We start from the raw sequence: 14,901 nt of genomic DNA on the forward strand, positions 1-14,901 counted from the left end.
ACGAGGTTCTTGATAGGGCACAAACAAGTCTCCCACATGTCTATGCCTGACTGATCTCCTTCTTCTATACATATATTTTAGATTAGATCGCGCAGTTTGAAGACTGCCATGAGACAGATTTAGTCCAGACGCTCGCACCAGAAAGATGATCCTCCTGGGTATGCTGTCCATATTTGCAGATAAAGGCGTTTAAGGGTTAGAGAGGGAATGAGACTCAAAAACACTGGGCGGGGATGGGGAATTGTGCCCCAAGTGAACCACACCCCGTTCATCCCTCTCTTTCTAGAGCTATTCAGCTCTAAGCTGATCGAGGTGACTTGACTTCAGGGTTCTGTCGTCCTGTGAGCCTAGTCCTTCGTGGGCAGGGAGAATTTGGCGTTTTTGTGATGCGTTTTTGCGTTTTTTTTGCATTCGGTGCATTTCGGATTAGACCATTATTGCGATTGTCTTCCACAAAAGCATTGCTGGCCAGTCAGTACCATGGTTCTGTATTATAACTTGCATTATAAGTAAAATCAACTTTAACACTTATGGCAAGCAATCGTACCTTTGAGAATGCTCCGTATGTCGTGCTGTAAGACACAATTAACTGTTAAGTCGGAACGCATCTCACAGGTCTCCACGCATGTGTTGTGAAATGAAACTCATGCGTTAGGACAAAAAATGCATGCATTCTAAATAACGTGGGGACTGTGATACATTTATGACAGGTGTGTTTGGGTGCGTTAGGGCACGTTCAACCTAAGTTCAACCCCACATCATGTTCCTCAGCACCTCTGGCTTAGTAAACAGCATTTTATACTTTGATTAAGCAGGAACATCTTTCAATGTTCTCAAATCTAAGTATTTATACTTAATGATGTTAAGGTCAATCTGACTCGGACTCAGACATGGATAGTTTGCGAGTTTACGAGTATCATTAATAAGAATTTGAGTGACATTGAGAACAGGGATCACTAGTTATGACGTACTTTGACCTCTCGAAATACTCACTTCAGAGGTCGAAGTACGTCATAACTATCTGTCTAAGGATGGAGGAGGGCGTATTTCATATTCTGATAAGATCCAGAGTTAGAAAAGGTACAGGAGAGAATAGAAATGAACAGCATTGCCACAGCATCGACAAACTAGTAAATGAGCGCATGAAATTAGGCACAATTGTCCGGAGCCACCAGGAATGAGATAGATTCAGATGGGAGACAAGAAAGACAAAAAATAGTACGACACATAATCAGCATAATACCATCCCTTGTGCCCCAATGTCTCATGGAGGAAGGACCAAGGAAGGATAGTGGCTGTCATTATCTCATGCCATCAGGCCACGTGCTATCACCCTTGCTAGTTGAACATCACTGCCGATAGGCCACAGCTGGTAAAATCTAGGTCGTGCCACGCACATAAAACAAAATGACAAGAAATGCAAAAACGCACATCTGTCATGCACGCACATGCATCGAACGCACCAATGCATTTTTTCCAATGCATGCACAATAACACACATGCAAATGCATTTAACGGAAACGCACTAACACATTGGATAAACACAAAAATCCCCATGCACGTCCTTCATCTTTTCCGATGATAACTTTGTCGACCTAAAACCAGAGCAGACCTTTTTCAACCCTGTCTTGTTGAGAGAGTAAAGGTGTTTCGGACTTTGTCCTAGATGCAGGCTTGGCTTGCATTTGAGTATATGATGAGATCGCTCTTTCCGAGTCCTATGTATATAGGATACTCGGTTATTATGCTGTCCTGAACTGATCATGGGAAAAAATCTATTTGGGGTATCAATCCATCACGGCATTTGCCGACTTTGCTACCTGAGCAAACTGTGGGAATATTTCTATTCGTTCATGGCAATTGCCGTCCTCGCTGCCTGAGCTCATCGTGGGAACCTTTTCTATTCATTTGCTTCTACTTACTCTCATTATTCCCATCTTTTCCCGTCTGTCCATCCATTCTTTACCGATTGGTGCTCAATTATTTTCTCTCTCCTTGTTCTTCAGCCTGTCTTCATCTCTGGCATTCAAGATCTCTCTGCTTCCAAGATCGAGACTTCACGACAATGTGTTATTCGAGAAGAAAAAGATCACCATTGAGCGGCACGGATTCTCACCCTTCCAGTGGTGGTACTGCAAGACTGCAAGCATGAAGAATTGGCAAAGGACCATTGCCTGGAAGCCTGGCAAACCTTTCGTGTCGGAGAACCTCGTTTTCCAGACCATTGATATAGGCCATCTGTTGCCTACGAGTCTCATGGATTCTAGGGTCCAGATGTACATGACGAAGGGGCTGTGGGCTTATATGGAGTGGTATGGGAATATGGTGAGTTGCACTAATATCAGTTATATCATAATCCTTGGGCTGGTGCATCGTTTCCATGTCTTCTTGTCATGGTTGACTCAACCCCTGTGTACTAGATGCACCATATGCTGGTTTTCCAGAATATGCACGATTTTTTGGGCAGTGACATTCCAATTATATGCAGACTGATATAAGGAACTTGAGGATGCTATGACGGATTACTGGGTAGAGCTGAGTGCTGATAAATGGATGAAGAAAGAACGCAAGATGAAATGTGTGTAATCCTTGCTATGCTGATTCTCCATTCTCCGGCTGAACCCAAGCATTACATAGTCTGTCAAGTCGTCGCCACAGTACTCAGTTGTAACTCTTGCTTCTACCAAGTCAACCTCTGCACCCATGCCTTCCTTCTCGACAAAGAGGTCAGCTATGTCCAGCCATTCACCATCATCTTAGAGACTAGGAAGGGCGGTGAGTATTATTCCTATTTTCTTCTTATTCTGTCATGGCTTATCACCTACCTAGGCAAGGCTCGTGCGCTCTTCACTCGCTCCTCCCACTACCCCCACTACCCACTGTCCTCCATTCTCAACCCTGCCAAAAAATGTGGAAGTGCCACTTGCATCAACTCCAAGTGCATCGGAATGTGGTGTATCGAGGACTGCCAGGGCCTCCATTATCCAAGCTTCATGGCCCGAGAGCTCCAGCACTACAAAGACAGAGTTGTGTGTAACCTTTGGGGATGTGAAGTGGTACAGAGGAGTCTGATGCAGTGTATTTTTGTACACATCTGTTATAGTTATTAGTCCACAAATTCAATTATTATTGTTACGTTTTTCTTTTATTTTTCTGAGAAAAAAAAACATAGGACTCGGACCTGCCATGCAGATGCGTTGGCCCTCACCAACTAGTCCATTGATGAAGGGTCTTCCTGTGAATCTGTGTTCTTTGTCTAGATCATTCAAAAAATGGCTGATACATGATTTCAGCACCCACTCATGTACCTAGTATCCACAATGCTGAATGTCATTGGCCACTCCTCATTTCCAGGATTTGAAGGATGTACAGTACATATCATTAGTTCCTTCGGCTATTGTTAATTTGACATGTCGTTTATTTCTGGCACGGGACTTCAGGATTAATGTGGGGATGTATAACCCATTACATATCCAACCATTTGTTTCATGGAAGCCACAATGACAGACCTGGAATGATCATGATCCAAGGACAGGTGAGTTGTCTAAACGAACATTGAGGTGGATTGAATTGTTGAAGGAGGTTCTGAAGAATACTAGGATACAGCAGAATATGTAACACTTGAATGATATCATGGATTTCAAACAGAATGGTGTTCCCAAGAGATGATGTGTGAATGCGACAATTATGATATGTGACTGATTTTCTGAAGAACAGTTTGGATACATTATGAATCGCCATGGTATAATTGCTACAGATTTGAATCCCGTTTGGCACCTTCGTTAATTGTGGTGGGTCCTTTTTTGAGGGGCCCAGAGCTATTAACTTTTATGGCTGAGCACAAATCCTCCAGAGCAGGTAGTAAGATACAGTTTTGTAATTGACCCCCTTCTCAAGGGGCATGTTTTGATACATAAGTTTGCCATTACTTTAATACTTGTCGTACCCAATGATCCATACAATATGCCTGCCTGTCAGTGCTGCTTTGGTGAAGAGAATTAGCATGTACAATTTGAAGGATTGACAATTCATCCTTCATGGTACCACATGCTTACTTGGAATCTCCTCCAAGTTTCCGTACTTTTCTGCAGCAACTAAAAAAAATCAGGAGTCAGCATCAAGCTACTGTCGTGCTAATAAAGGTCCACCTATCTAAGACAGTAGCACCCATGAGTAGATAACAACACATAGATCATATTGCTGCTTGATATGTACATGTTATCTTTCAGCATTTATTTCTTGACAACATGGCTGATGGTAATATCACATTTCAACAGTTTCGGCCTCTGAGCACCAGTCGAGATTGTTTCCTTCCTTCTTATTGCACAGCATCACTACCACTTGGTACACAAGTGCAATGTCAACCTTGGACACTAGAATGTGTGATTGGGACAGGTTCATATGTCGACATGCTGGCCATGTAAGTACATAACATCATTCTACGGAAGCAAGATTTAATGCATTATAGATCTCTCAGAGCATGTATGAAAGATCTTCTAATGTCACACTTTTGGCCTCCACTGAGACAGGCCAGAAAGAATTGACCATTCCGATGTTGCAGCAGCAGTCCTATACCGGTAGAAGGGTCATACCATCTGATCTGGCTGACACTCCCTGCACCAACCTCAGGATCATTGGGGTATTGGACAAGTTCAATGTGGCACTCAGCACGTCATACACTCTAGACCGTTCCCCTGTCCTAAAATCATTTCTTGAATCCTGCATCGAAAATAATTATGATTTTAGGACCGCTTATGCTCATTTTCACCCAACTTCACATTTGTATAACATTGCATATGAGTTAGGTGAGCACGAAGTGAAGCACACAAAGGACAGAGGGATGCGAGAAGAGGTGCTCTGTGATCACAGGATCAGCATGAGGGAAGTACCCCCTCAGCATGTGTGGGATCTGCGTGCTAATCGGGTGGTGCCTTACTGGCTTGTTGATAACAAACCATGGGGAATATCACATGCATGGGTGGATGAGAAGGATTGCAAGGAAGTGTGGACCCCTATCAATGGATATGAGTGGCCCGTACCTATGCCAAAGGATGCTGACCTTAAATTGATCCGCATTGAGATGTTGAATGAAGGAGCAGATTATGCATGGTTGGATGTTCTGTGTTTGAGGCAGAAGTATGATGTTAGGGAGGAACATCTTGAAGAGGATCACCACAGAGACAATCTCCATGTGGAGGAGTGGAAACTCGATGTGCCCACAATCGGCTATGTGTATGAATGCTCGCCATGTGTGGTGTACTACCTCAATGGACTGGGTCAGCCACTGAGTGTAACACCCAGATACTTCAAAAGTGATCGGTGTTGGTTCAATCGAGCTTGGACACTTCAGGAGACTGGTGGCATAATCTTCATTGGTGGTGACACTGGTGATGACAGACTTCGAGCTAGGTTCTATGAAAAACTGAAATTATTACAGGATATGCATCCATGCTATTCAGTAGGTAAGCTTCTCTCGGAGATGCAGAAGTGGGTGTCAACATATCCTGTTGACAGAGTTGCAGGCTTGGTATACTGTCTTAGATCATCATATATCCCAATATATGATGCAGAGCAGTCAGAAGAGTGTGCATGGGTAGAGCTCATGAATGCCATGGAATACTCTTCCTCAAGACCACTATTGTTCTGCCACCCTGAGCCTGGGAGTGGAAGCAAATTTTAGCAACCATTATGGATGCAGGTAATGCATATGGCATCCCTAGTTAAATTTCACTCACTTTGCTGGATTGATTGGATGGAGGAGACAGATATCGACTGGTATGAGGGAGAATGCATCAAATCTGCTGATGTGTGGGGATTGGCTGACACTACAAGTGAAAAGCAGCCTCAGCATGGAGAGTTGGTTATCAGAGATCATACCAGGATACTGTGTACTCTCGAAATCTCTGCCAACCATAACTACCCAATACCTGATGACTCATACACTCTCCTACTTGCAGGCTGGTCCTATGATAGGCATAATTCCATTGATATTTGGGTGGTCGGAAAGCAGGTGCAGGATGGGAAGTTTCAGAAATTGTCAGTGTTTAGTATGAGTGGTGGTGCTCTAAGGCACAAGGGTGGAGAGGAGCTACATCAACTTGGTATTTTGAAAGACTATATTAAAATGATCCTGTGTTGACTGAATCAGTGTAATAGATGGTAGTCACAAGTGATATTTTTACTTACTACTGTATCCTTATACTATTAAGTGACATGAACAGGTGGTGTATTGTATGAGTGGCATCAGTTTAATACCAGGAAAGTCTTCGCCATTACTGTTCCTGTAAATGATGAACATGGCAGCTTGAAACATTATTACTAAAACACAGAATCATCTTCATTATCATCTCTAGCACAAAACCAGGAGCTTCTGCTTTTGAATGCAAACCAGGAAACATCCCCCTCAACTTTGAGCCAGATCCCAGCCATTCATAGCAAAGGATGTGATGAGCATCTCTATTTGATGCATATGAATGTTTTCCTTGGATAAGTGTCTTGTTTCCACAGTGCTGTATTCAATACATTAATGCAGGGGTGGCATCATGATTAAGACAAAAAAGTATGCTTCATTTTAGTGATGTGGACAAAATAGCCAACCAGGGTTCATTTGTGTGAAGAGTAGCAGGGAACACAAATTGGCTTAGAGTTGATCCACTCTCTGCAGAAAGACTGATTGATGCTGAATATAATTCTTACTTGTTTGAGTCCTTGGCAATGATGATGCTGTGCAGTCATCCACATTGAGGGCTCAAAAATCATAGAAAGACCCAAATAACAAGGTGACATTGGAAGCTAAATGTTCATGCAGGGTGAGGTTGATTGGAACTCAAGCTCAATAGCTCAAGTGTAAGTCCCCTAGGGCTAAGGAGACAGAAGTGTATATTCCAAGTTGCTAGAATGAAAATGCTTGGAGAAGTTTCCCTTAAGTACTTGTATTTTGGATTGTAACCTTTTGTGTGTGTGCGAGGCATTATATGTAGCTGGTTCAAAGTGTCATGAATTCACCCCTATTTTTTGCTTTAGTCATTTGCTTCATGTCATTCTTCCTCAATCATCATCTGATTCTCATCATCACTCCTGCCTGGCTCATTTGTAACCCGTTTGCTGATGTTCCCACATCACATCTTACTTCCATCACGGTATCATTGTTTTGATCATCAACGGTCACTTCCACATCACTTGATCCCTGGTTCATGGTGGACAAGCTCAGACATTCATACTCAGGCAAAGTCCTGCCCAGGAGGACACCGCTCTTCCAGAACCTCGCTCGTCTTGCTGGCTGCTCACCATTGGATAGTCCTTTCATTGGCAGCTTACCATTGGCCTTTGGCTGTGACTCCCCACAGTTCCTCATCTTGGATGGGGTGGTCCTGAGTATCACTCCGGTCTCATCATTTTTTCGGAGGGTGATAATGGGTATCACCCTCCAGTTCCTGCTGTCTGGCTGAGATGTTCACACTGGTTGCATATTTTCCTCATCCTCATCATTATCCTGTAGCAGTGACTTGTGTCCTGGTGGTAACGGTCATATAGTTCTCCCCATTTTGGGTTCATCCTCCACTATCTCTATGTGTGATCTACCATATAGTCATTCTTCCTGTTGTGCCAGCACAGGTTGTCTCAGTCAATACCTGTTCATGTCCTTTCCCATTCCCTCTCCCATTATGACTATGGCAGGAATGTCATGTCTGTTCACCTGTATGCATTTCTTGTTGAAGTCAAGTATCACATTGTGATGGTGCATAAATAGAGTGCCGATCAATACTTTGTATCGATTGATGTTTACTATGTCGAAGTATTCTGGTCCCATGTATCCTGGCATTTCCACCTTGGAATTAGTCCCGAAGTTAATTTTTGACCGACTTCCTATTGTCCCTAGTTGCAGGGTCATTGGGGATGTTAGGTTAAATATGATGGCCTTGGATATATCGGCACAGTTGGGTGACATTGCCATGGATGTACTGCCTGTATCCCATAATGCCAGTACCTTGAGTCCATTGACTCTCATCCATGTCGACAAGCACTGTTTGTCATCAGGGGAGTATAGTGGCTGTGATTGTGGCTGCTTTGCCACTCTCAACTTTACACATCTTGCCTGTGATCTGCAATCACCATCTTCATTTATCACAGCCATCCCTTCCCATGTGTTGACATGCATGCAACACGTGCATACATGTAATTTTGTGAATTCTATGAGTTCAAACATGTGTCAACCCACTAAGTAATATTATAATGCATAGCCAGCATAGAGCGGCACATACTGAGGCAGAGGCAGCATATAATAAAATAATCCGAGTGCAGCACATGGCTTAGACTTAGAACAGCACACGGGTGTCATTTAAGTGTGAAGTCACAGTGCCTAACTCACACCCTATGCATCCCTCAGCAGTGCTTCACTCAAATAAAATACACTGAGAAGATAATATATTAACAGAGCTTCATGCAACATTGATCTATGACGTGCGAACCCTGCCAATCTGGCAATACCCAGTCTGAGCCTCCTGAGAGGACTTCGGCTGACACAAGAGAAACCCTGTACCCAGAATGAAATATTGAAATAAGAAAAGGTGGTGCGGCAACCAAATAAAAATACCAGCTCACTAGCAATGTGCACGACAGAGGAATTAAAAACAAGGAGTCAATTAGGAGCAATATTCTGCATGATGTGGCAACTCTAGACCTTGCCAAGTGGAATGAGCAGTGTGTTACCGAGCACTAACTCGGATGACTGACTCAGAATATTAATTAGTGACCATGCAATTGACGCATCACAGAGAGGAAATGGCTCTGGGGTGGAGTGTATCTATTTTTGACATTTCTATTTATATAATTAGCTGTAAATAAAAGCATGGTAATTAGAAGTAGGTAGCAAGCTTTTGGACCCCCGCAGTTGTGACACAAAGCAGAGAGCCTAGTGTGCAACCAAAGGACTTGTGTTTGTAGCTTCAAGTGAGAGAATATTATTGGATCTAGAATTATTTTGAAACACTTGAGAGGTCATGAGGCATGCCTCACTCACGTGTGATGCCTAGCTTGATTCTGGACAGTAATTGATTGTGCTCAGCTTGGAGAAATATTGTATTGTGATAACTTGAATGTGCATTTGTGTTTGCGGAACGTGTTTGTGAATTCTGAGTTATTGCAAGTGGCAGAGGTTCGAACCCTTTGGCTTGTCAATACTCTTTGAGGGTTTTTGGTTTATTCCCAAGTAGCATAGGTTCAAACCCTGTGGCTTGTGGACGTGTTCCTGTGTTTCTGTGTCTCTGGATCGCATAGGTTTGAACCCTGTAGATCTATGAAAGGTTTCTGAAGTGTTTTCTGCTTAGAGCACGAAGGTTTAGGTCATGTGTAATTTGTGTGATGGGTTGTGGCCACCTGTGTGTTGCACACAATGTCAATTGAGGGTTGTACATTCTTGTGGGACATTTGTGGGCTTGTGAAATATTACTTTTGCCTTGAGGCCGAGCGATACATATTGCTCACCTCCTGTCCTAAAAGCATTTGGACTTAGAGAATTCTTTTGAGCTAGTGCGCTATTATATCTTGACAAGTGCAAGACATCTTTTAATTCTACTGTTATTGTGTGCTTGCATCACACATCTCCCCTGAACTACTGAGATTCTGTGTGTGTGAGTGTGAGAGTGGGTGTGTTTAGTGTGTCTACGCTATCACATTTCAAGCTTGGCATGCACAGAACCTCTTCAGCATCTCACAGGTGGTTGTTAGTGTTGCATGCCATATGTATGCGATACTGGTATATGGGGGAACTGTTTGGGAACTCACCGAAGTCCTGGGTTGTCATGTACTTGACTGTGTGTTTTCCTTCTTCTTTCACTTCCTTGGTGGCAGTCTCATATTCAGACTTGTCATCCTCTTCATCTGTTGGTTCCTCTATTTCGAGGTTACTTTCCCTTATGACCACCATCTGTTCTGAGGGTTGGTATTCATCCAGTTCCTGGAAGTTGCTGTATACTTCATATTCAACTTCATCCCATGCAGGTTCTGACCTGCCTACTGAATGTGGGTCATCACTTATATCTTCTTCCCTGTTGCTAGGGATGTCCCAGGTCGAGTTGTCGGATTCGACCCTCTCTGATTCCCTTTCAACAATGATGTCATCTTCATCCCGTATATTGTCTCTGATGGTGGACCGAGCTGCCCTCATCTGTGGTATGTCCTGTGAGTGATGTTGACTCACAATGTGTCCCTTTTTCCCACATGTATAGCATGTAAGGTGGCTCATGTCACTGGATGGCCAGCCTACACCCTGTTTTGGGTTTCCCAATTGAGCAGGTGCAGCAGGAGTCACTGGGTTGGCCAGAGTGTCTCAGTTTCCATGTTTCACATTGTTTGCAAATAATGCTCTAGGACGTTCAGTCTCTCAGTTGTTACCATGATGTCATGGATTTCCTTTTGGGTGAAGGAACAGCCGCATCCCTGGGATTGGACAAGGTTGGTCCTTCAATCCTGTAGTCCTATCTCCAGATTTATGTGTTGGAGGCATATCCTTCCCTGCATACTCCTTTTTGGATCACTCAGTGTCTTCCCAGGCCTTACCAGAGAGCACTAGTTCATCCAGTGTATTCAGTTCCACCCTCAGGTGGTCTTCGAGGATAGTGTTCCTCATAGTGGGAGGTATTCACTTTATGAACAGTTTGCAGACTGTGTATTCATCTGGCTTAAGGGTCATGTTGCAGATACATGATTCAAGTAGGTCCTGGAAGTCCTCAACAGTTCCTCCTCCTTCTCAAACTTCATTTGAGCTTCTTGCATGACTGAATCATGTATGAATCAGTCATACAATGCGAGTATCACTGTAGTGAAAGTCCAGTCATGATTTCCATCGACCTCGATTATATGATCATGGTACCACCTTTTTGCCTTTCCTCTAAAGACAGATTCTATAATTAATTTCTGTTCCCAATCTCTGTCAGGACCACCTAGCTGTTGTGCCTCCAGATGAACTACTAAGCTCTTGAGCCAGTCCCAGAGTACTTCCATTGATAGGTCACCATCATATGGTTTCACAGACTTGATGTCTAGATGGGGAGGCTTCACTCCTTCTAGTAATCTGAGTTACACTGTTAGGTGCTCATCAATAAAGTGCTGAATGCGGTCATGTATGAGTCCTCAGAATCACAGGTATGCCTCTTCATTACAAGTTACATGAGGCATAGTGGAGGATCAATGTGATCTCATCCACCCATCCCTTCAGGGGCAATCATGGTTATTGCCCCCATCATCAGGGTCATCTGACCCACTCCCTCTATTGTCACTTCCTCCTGGAGGTGGTGGGGGAGGTGGTCCATTTCCACCTCTGTGCCCTCCCGATCCAGGAGGGAATTGGTGGTCATGGGGCCCATGTCGGTATCCCTCACATCATTGTATGGGTCCTTCATCCCATCCATGGCCATCTCCACCTCCACTAGAGTCGTCTGGGTCTCCTGGCCCACCTGGTGGGGGTTGTCTTCTAAGGGCCCCTCCATATCCATGGTGTGAGTGGCCAGTCATCCTGTGCACATCATTGTTCATGTCATATGGCTGTCCCTGGTTATCCCAGTTCACTGCTTGGTCAGGGATATGGGTTCGTCCAGATTCAGTGATGTTCTTTTCTCTCCACCTCTGCAATATGGCCCGATCTTTCAGAGTTTTGCCTATGCCGTCCGAGGTCACCACTACTCTCATGTGTTGGGTAGGGTGGTCCTCCGGCATCATATTGCCATGATCAATCCGAGTGTTTGGGATGGCTGGCATAGGGGCTCAACTGGATCCCTGTGAGTTCCCTGATAAGTTGAACAATCATGGATGCGGTATGATTCATGGTTATCCAAATTGTGCTGCTGTGTCTCATATTTGTTCACTGAACAAATCATTTGGATTCGATTGATCTTTCACTTGTTCAGAGGCTTGCTCATACTCCTGGGATTGTATCAAGCTCCCTCCAACAATACTAACCACAGTGATATTATACTGCTGTTGATAAGCCTTGGAGTCGGGGTCGATATTTGTGACACCCATCATTCTCAGGGCAACATGTGTCTGCCTATTGGCAAGCACCCTTATTATGGTGCATTGTTCATCGCTCATCTCATGTAGGGCATCCTGAGCTTGTTGTGCATCTGCTTGCAGGCTCATCCACTCCCCATTTTTGTGTGTCACAAACTCATATGCTACATGGTCTGATCTGAGGGCCTCACACATGTCCTGGGGATGTTCTGGGTCTCCCTCGTCTTGCGATGACTCCTCATCTTTTGTCCTGAGTTTCTCTGGCTGGCCGACCCCTCCTCTGATTCATTGTGATCATCGGGAGGTTGGTGGTCACCAACTTCTTCCATCAGCCGTTGGTCAATGGGTATGTCATGTCTTTCTGTTCCATCATCATCAATGAACAGTTCAAATTCAGATCCATTTGGTAAGGTAAACATATGGGAGCCATCATTGGCTGCCTTGGTAGCCTTGTTTACCATCTCAGGCACCTGACACCAATTTCTGTCAACTGGCATGTTATTTACTGTACTGACTCTCCTCCTTCAGTCGTTGCTCGACCCAAAGGCTTCAGGCATGGTTCCCATGCTGGTATGGGGGTCCAGGGCAGGACTTGCATCCATTCTTATTGGGGTGGGGATTACCACCAGTGATCCACCCAATGTCAAGTCCAGTGTGGTTTTTATTTCGACCTCATTATCAGGGAGGTCAGTGAGCAGGCTGGTTGTCCCGCCCAGAGGCTGTCCTTGTGTTGGGGGTGCTGTGCCTTGTTGATGTGGTGCCCCCATGTCTCAGCCATGGTTATGCATGGCATTCAACATTGTCATCTCTTCTGTGACAGCTGATATCGGCCGATTGGAATTTTTTGTTTTGCATGAAGTCTAGGTGGCAGCCACCATTGTTGTGGCATTTTGGGGGTCAGGTAGTGTCAAGCACAACTTTCCCCACTTTGATTTGGTTCGAGTTATGGTGCTGGACATGTCTTTCAATGCTGGTAGGCAGGAATTCGAGTCAGTGTAGTAGTCACAAATATAGCTGGGATCACTAAAAAAGTGTAAAAATACCACCTTAGCTCAATACACATGAGTAGTGATGACCAGAGTATATTGGTGATCTACTGAGTGTACAAGTGGTGGTGGTAAAAAGACTACTTAGTTATCTTGGGTGGTAAGGTAATTATATGTAAGTCCAAATAGAGCAAGATAAGATACGATCACAATAAGGGGTCATGACCTCATATTGATGATGAGGTCAGTTCCCCTTACAGAATCTCACTATTGTAGAGGTACATTTTATTGGTGATCTGATCCTCTTTTAGGCGCTGATAGAACTCTGTAATATGCTGTGTGAAAAACCTTTCAGGATGCAGTGTGTATCACTTCTTTTTCATTGATGCATCTTGATTTCACAACTGTATTCAGTGGCATATATTGTCTCCTGTTTGTCAAGTAAGGTCCATTCTCTGGACCGTGCGTATCTCTGTGACTCTGTGCTATCTCTCCTACGAAGGAAACTTGGCACATTTGGTTGCTATCCCTCCAAATGAAATTACCCACATATGATATTCAGATACCGACAACATACTATGCCTCCACGCAGAGTACCAAGTTGAATTTCAGCATTCCACCTGATGATGAGCCTCCAGGCTCTGTACACTCAGAATTCATGGATTTTACCAGATATTTAATTCCCCAGCCACCACACAAACCTACTGTTTCAATCCTAGCAATATTGCTTAATGCTGCCACTTATCCTTCCCCACTTGTACCCCACATCAATTACGTGCCCCTTTCATTAATTCCACCAGGCACCTGATTGTTGATCTCATGGATTTAGAATCCCATCTGATTGCCTAGCACAGCCACAATTCCGCAGCTCAAATAGCAATTCCGTGGCATTAGCTCTAATGCTGTGACCTTTCCTCAGTCTTTACTAAGGCTGTTATACTGCCAAGAGATTGCCGCAAGCATCTACTTCAGTACACTTGCTTCAATGTACTTTGCCGCAGCAACACAGCAGCTCAAAATTCTGGAGATCGGTGGCATTCTTGCTAATCACTTCATCTATATGTGGTAAAGCCATATGGGTGCTGTTACTTTCGAACCACAGTACACAGTAAAACTGTGTGGGTGCTGTTACTTTAGAACTCTGGGAGCACACATTTTGTATCATTTCTTACCAATCTATGTACTATGGACTTACTAAGGACTCGCTCAAGTATTCTAAATTTATTCCGGACTCATATTATAAAAGCTAGTATACACCATGGAAAATAGGTAGTTGTGAGACACAAGTTACCAGACACAAGTTACTGGACACTAGTTGACACACATGTTATCGACCACCATCACTGCTTGTATTCACTAGGAGACAGACAATAACAGCATAGTCACTCCGAGTTATACTCTCTGTCATGGCTTTTTCTCTAACGGTATTGGTGTATGCTCATATTGCGCCAATACATGGAATTTCGTGTCCAGAACTCGCTTTTATCTTTTATTCCACCAGCATCATTTCACTTTCACCAGCCAGCATTGTTTTCCCAGCTTTCACTTTCTACGTCGCCATTGTTTCACCCCAGTTCAGCTCAGTACAGTTACATCCCCATGTGGACACAGATTAGGATCGTTATTGCCATCAGCAGTGTCTGTCACGGAATTTCGGTCAACAGTTTCAGTATAGGACCTTCAGTCACGGTATTTGGTATCTTGCTGTCAGTTTCAGAATAGGATAGTCTCCATGTAGACTCAGGATTAGTATCAGTTTTGTTTTATTGTCGTTAACCCAGTATAGTTTCAGTATCAGCCTCGCCCAGTCTCAGTCATCGTTTTCCGCTGCTAGTCTCTCATCATATTTCTGCCAGCCAGTCTCTCTTTGCTTTACCGCCAGTTTCTCGACTACAGTCTTTGTCTATTG

At 43.9% G+C, this 14,901-nt stretch overlaps 4 protein-coding genes across 4 annotated transcripts; 2 read left to right on the top strand and 2 right to left on the bottom strand.

The window, feature by feature from the left end:
• Positions 1–2,149: 2,149 nt before the first annotated feature.
• Positions 2,150–2,869, top strand: EV420DRAFT_1573215 (uncharacterized protein; the record flags this gene model as incomplete). Its single annotated transcript, XM_060474376.1, has 3 exons — positions 2,150–2,367; positions 2,421–2,578; positions 2,638–2,869. Coding segments are annotated over 2 exons (249 nt in total), but the record flags the coding sequence as incomplete, so codon positions are not given.
• Positions 2,870–4,552: 1,683 nt separating this feature from the next.
• Positions 4,553–5,680, top strand: EV420DRAFT_1277191 (uncharacterized protein; the record flags this gene model as incomplete). Its single annotated transcript, XM_060468012.1, has 1 exon — positions 4,553–5,680. The coding sequence occupies one exon, from the start codon at positions 4,553–4,555 to the stop codon at positions 5,678–5,680; it is 1,128 nt and encodes a 375-aa protein (XP_060325402.1).
• A 1,944-nt stretch (positions 5,681–7,624) lies between these two features.
• Positions 7,625–8,008, bottom strand: EV420DRAFT_1277131 (uncharacterized protein; the record flags this gene model as incomplete). Its single annotated transcript, XM_060468007.1, has 1 exon — positions 7,625–8,008. The coding sequence occupies one exon, from the start codon at positions 8,006–8,008 to the stop codon at positions 7,625–7,627; it is 384 nt and encodes a 127-aa protein (XP_060325403.1).
• A 1,602-nt stretch (positions 8,009–9,610) lies between these two features.
• Positions 9,611–12,503, bottom strand: EV420DRAFT_1484480 (uncharacterized protein; the record flags this gene model as incomplete). The annotated part of the gene is made up of 10 exons (XM_060470082.1): positions 9,611–9,660; positions 9,784–10,165; positions 10,199–10,308; positions 10,558–10,622; positions 10,802–11,071; positions 11,160–11,209; positions 11,262–11,480; positions 11,521–11,703; positions 11,956–12,284; positions 12,323–12,503. 10 exons carry the CDS (start codon positions 12,501–12,503, stop codon positions 9,611–9,613), a joined length of 1,839 nt encoding a protein of 612 aa, XP_060325404.1.
• Positions 12,504–14,901: the final 2,398 nt, after the last annotated feature.

Source organism: Desarmillaria tabescens (assembly GCF_030435595.1).
Source record: "Desarmillaria tabescens strain CCBAS 213 chromosome Unknown EV420scaffold_51, whole genome shotgun sequence".
NCBI lineage: Eukaryota > Fungi > Basidiomycota > Agaricomycetes > Agaricales > Physalacriaceae > Desarmillaria > Desarmillaria tabescens.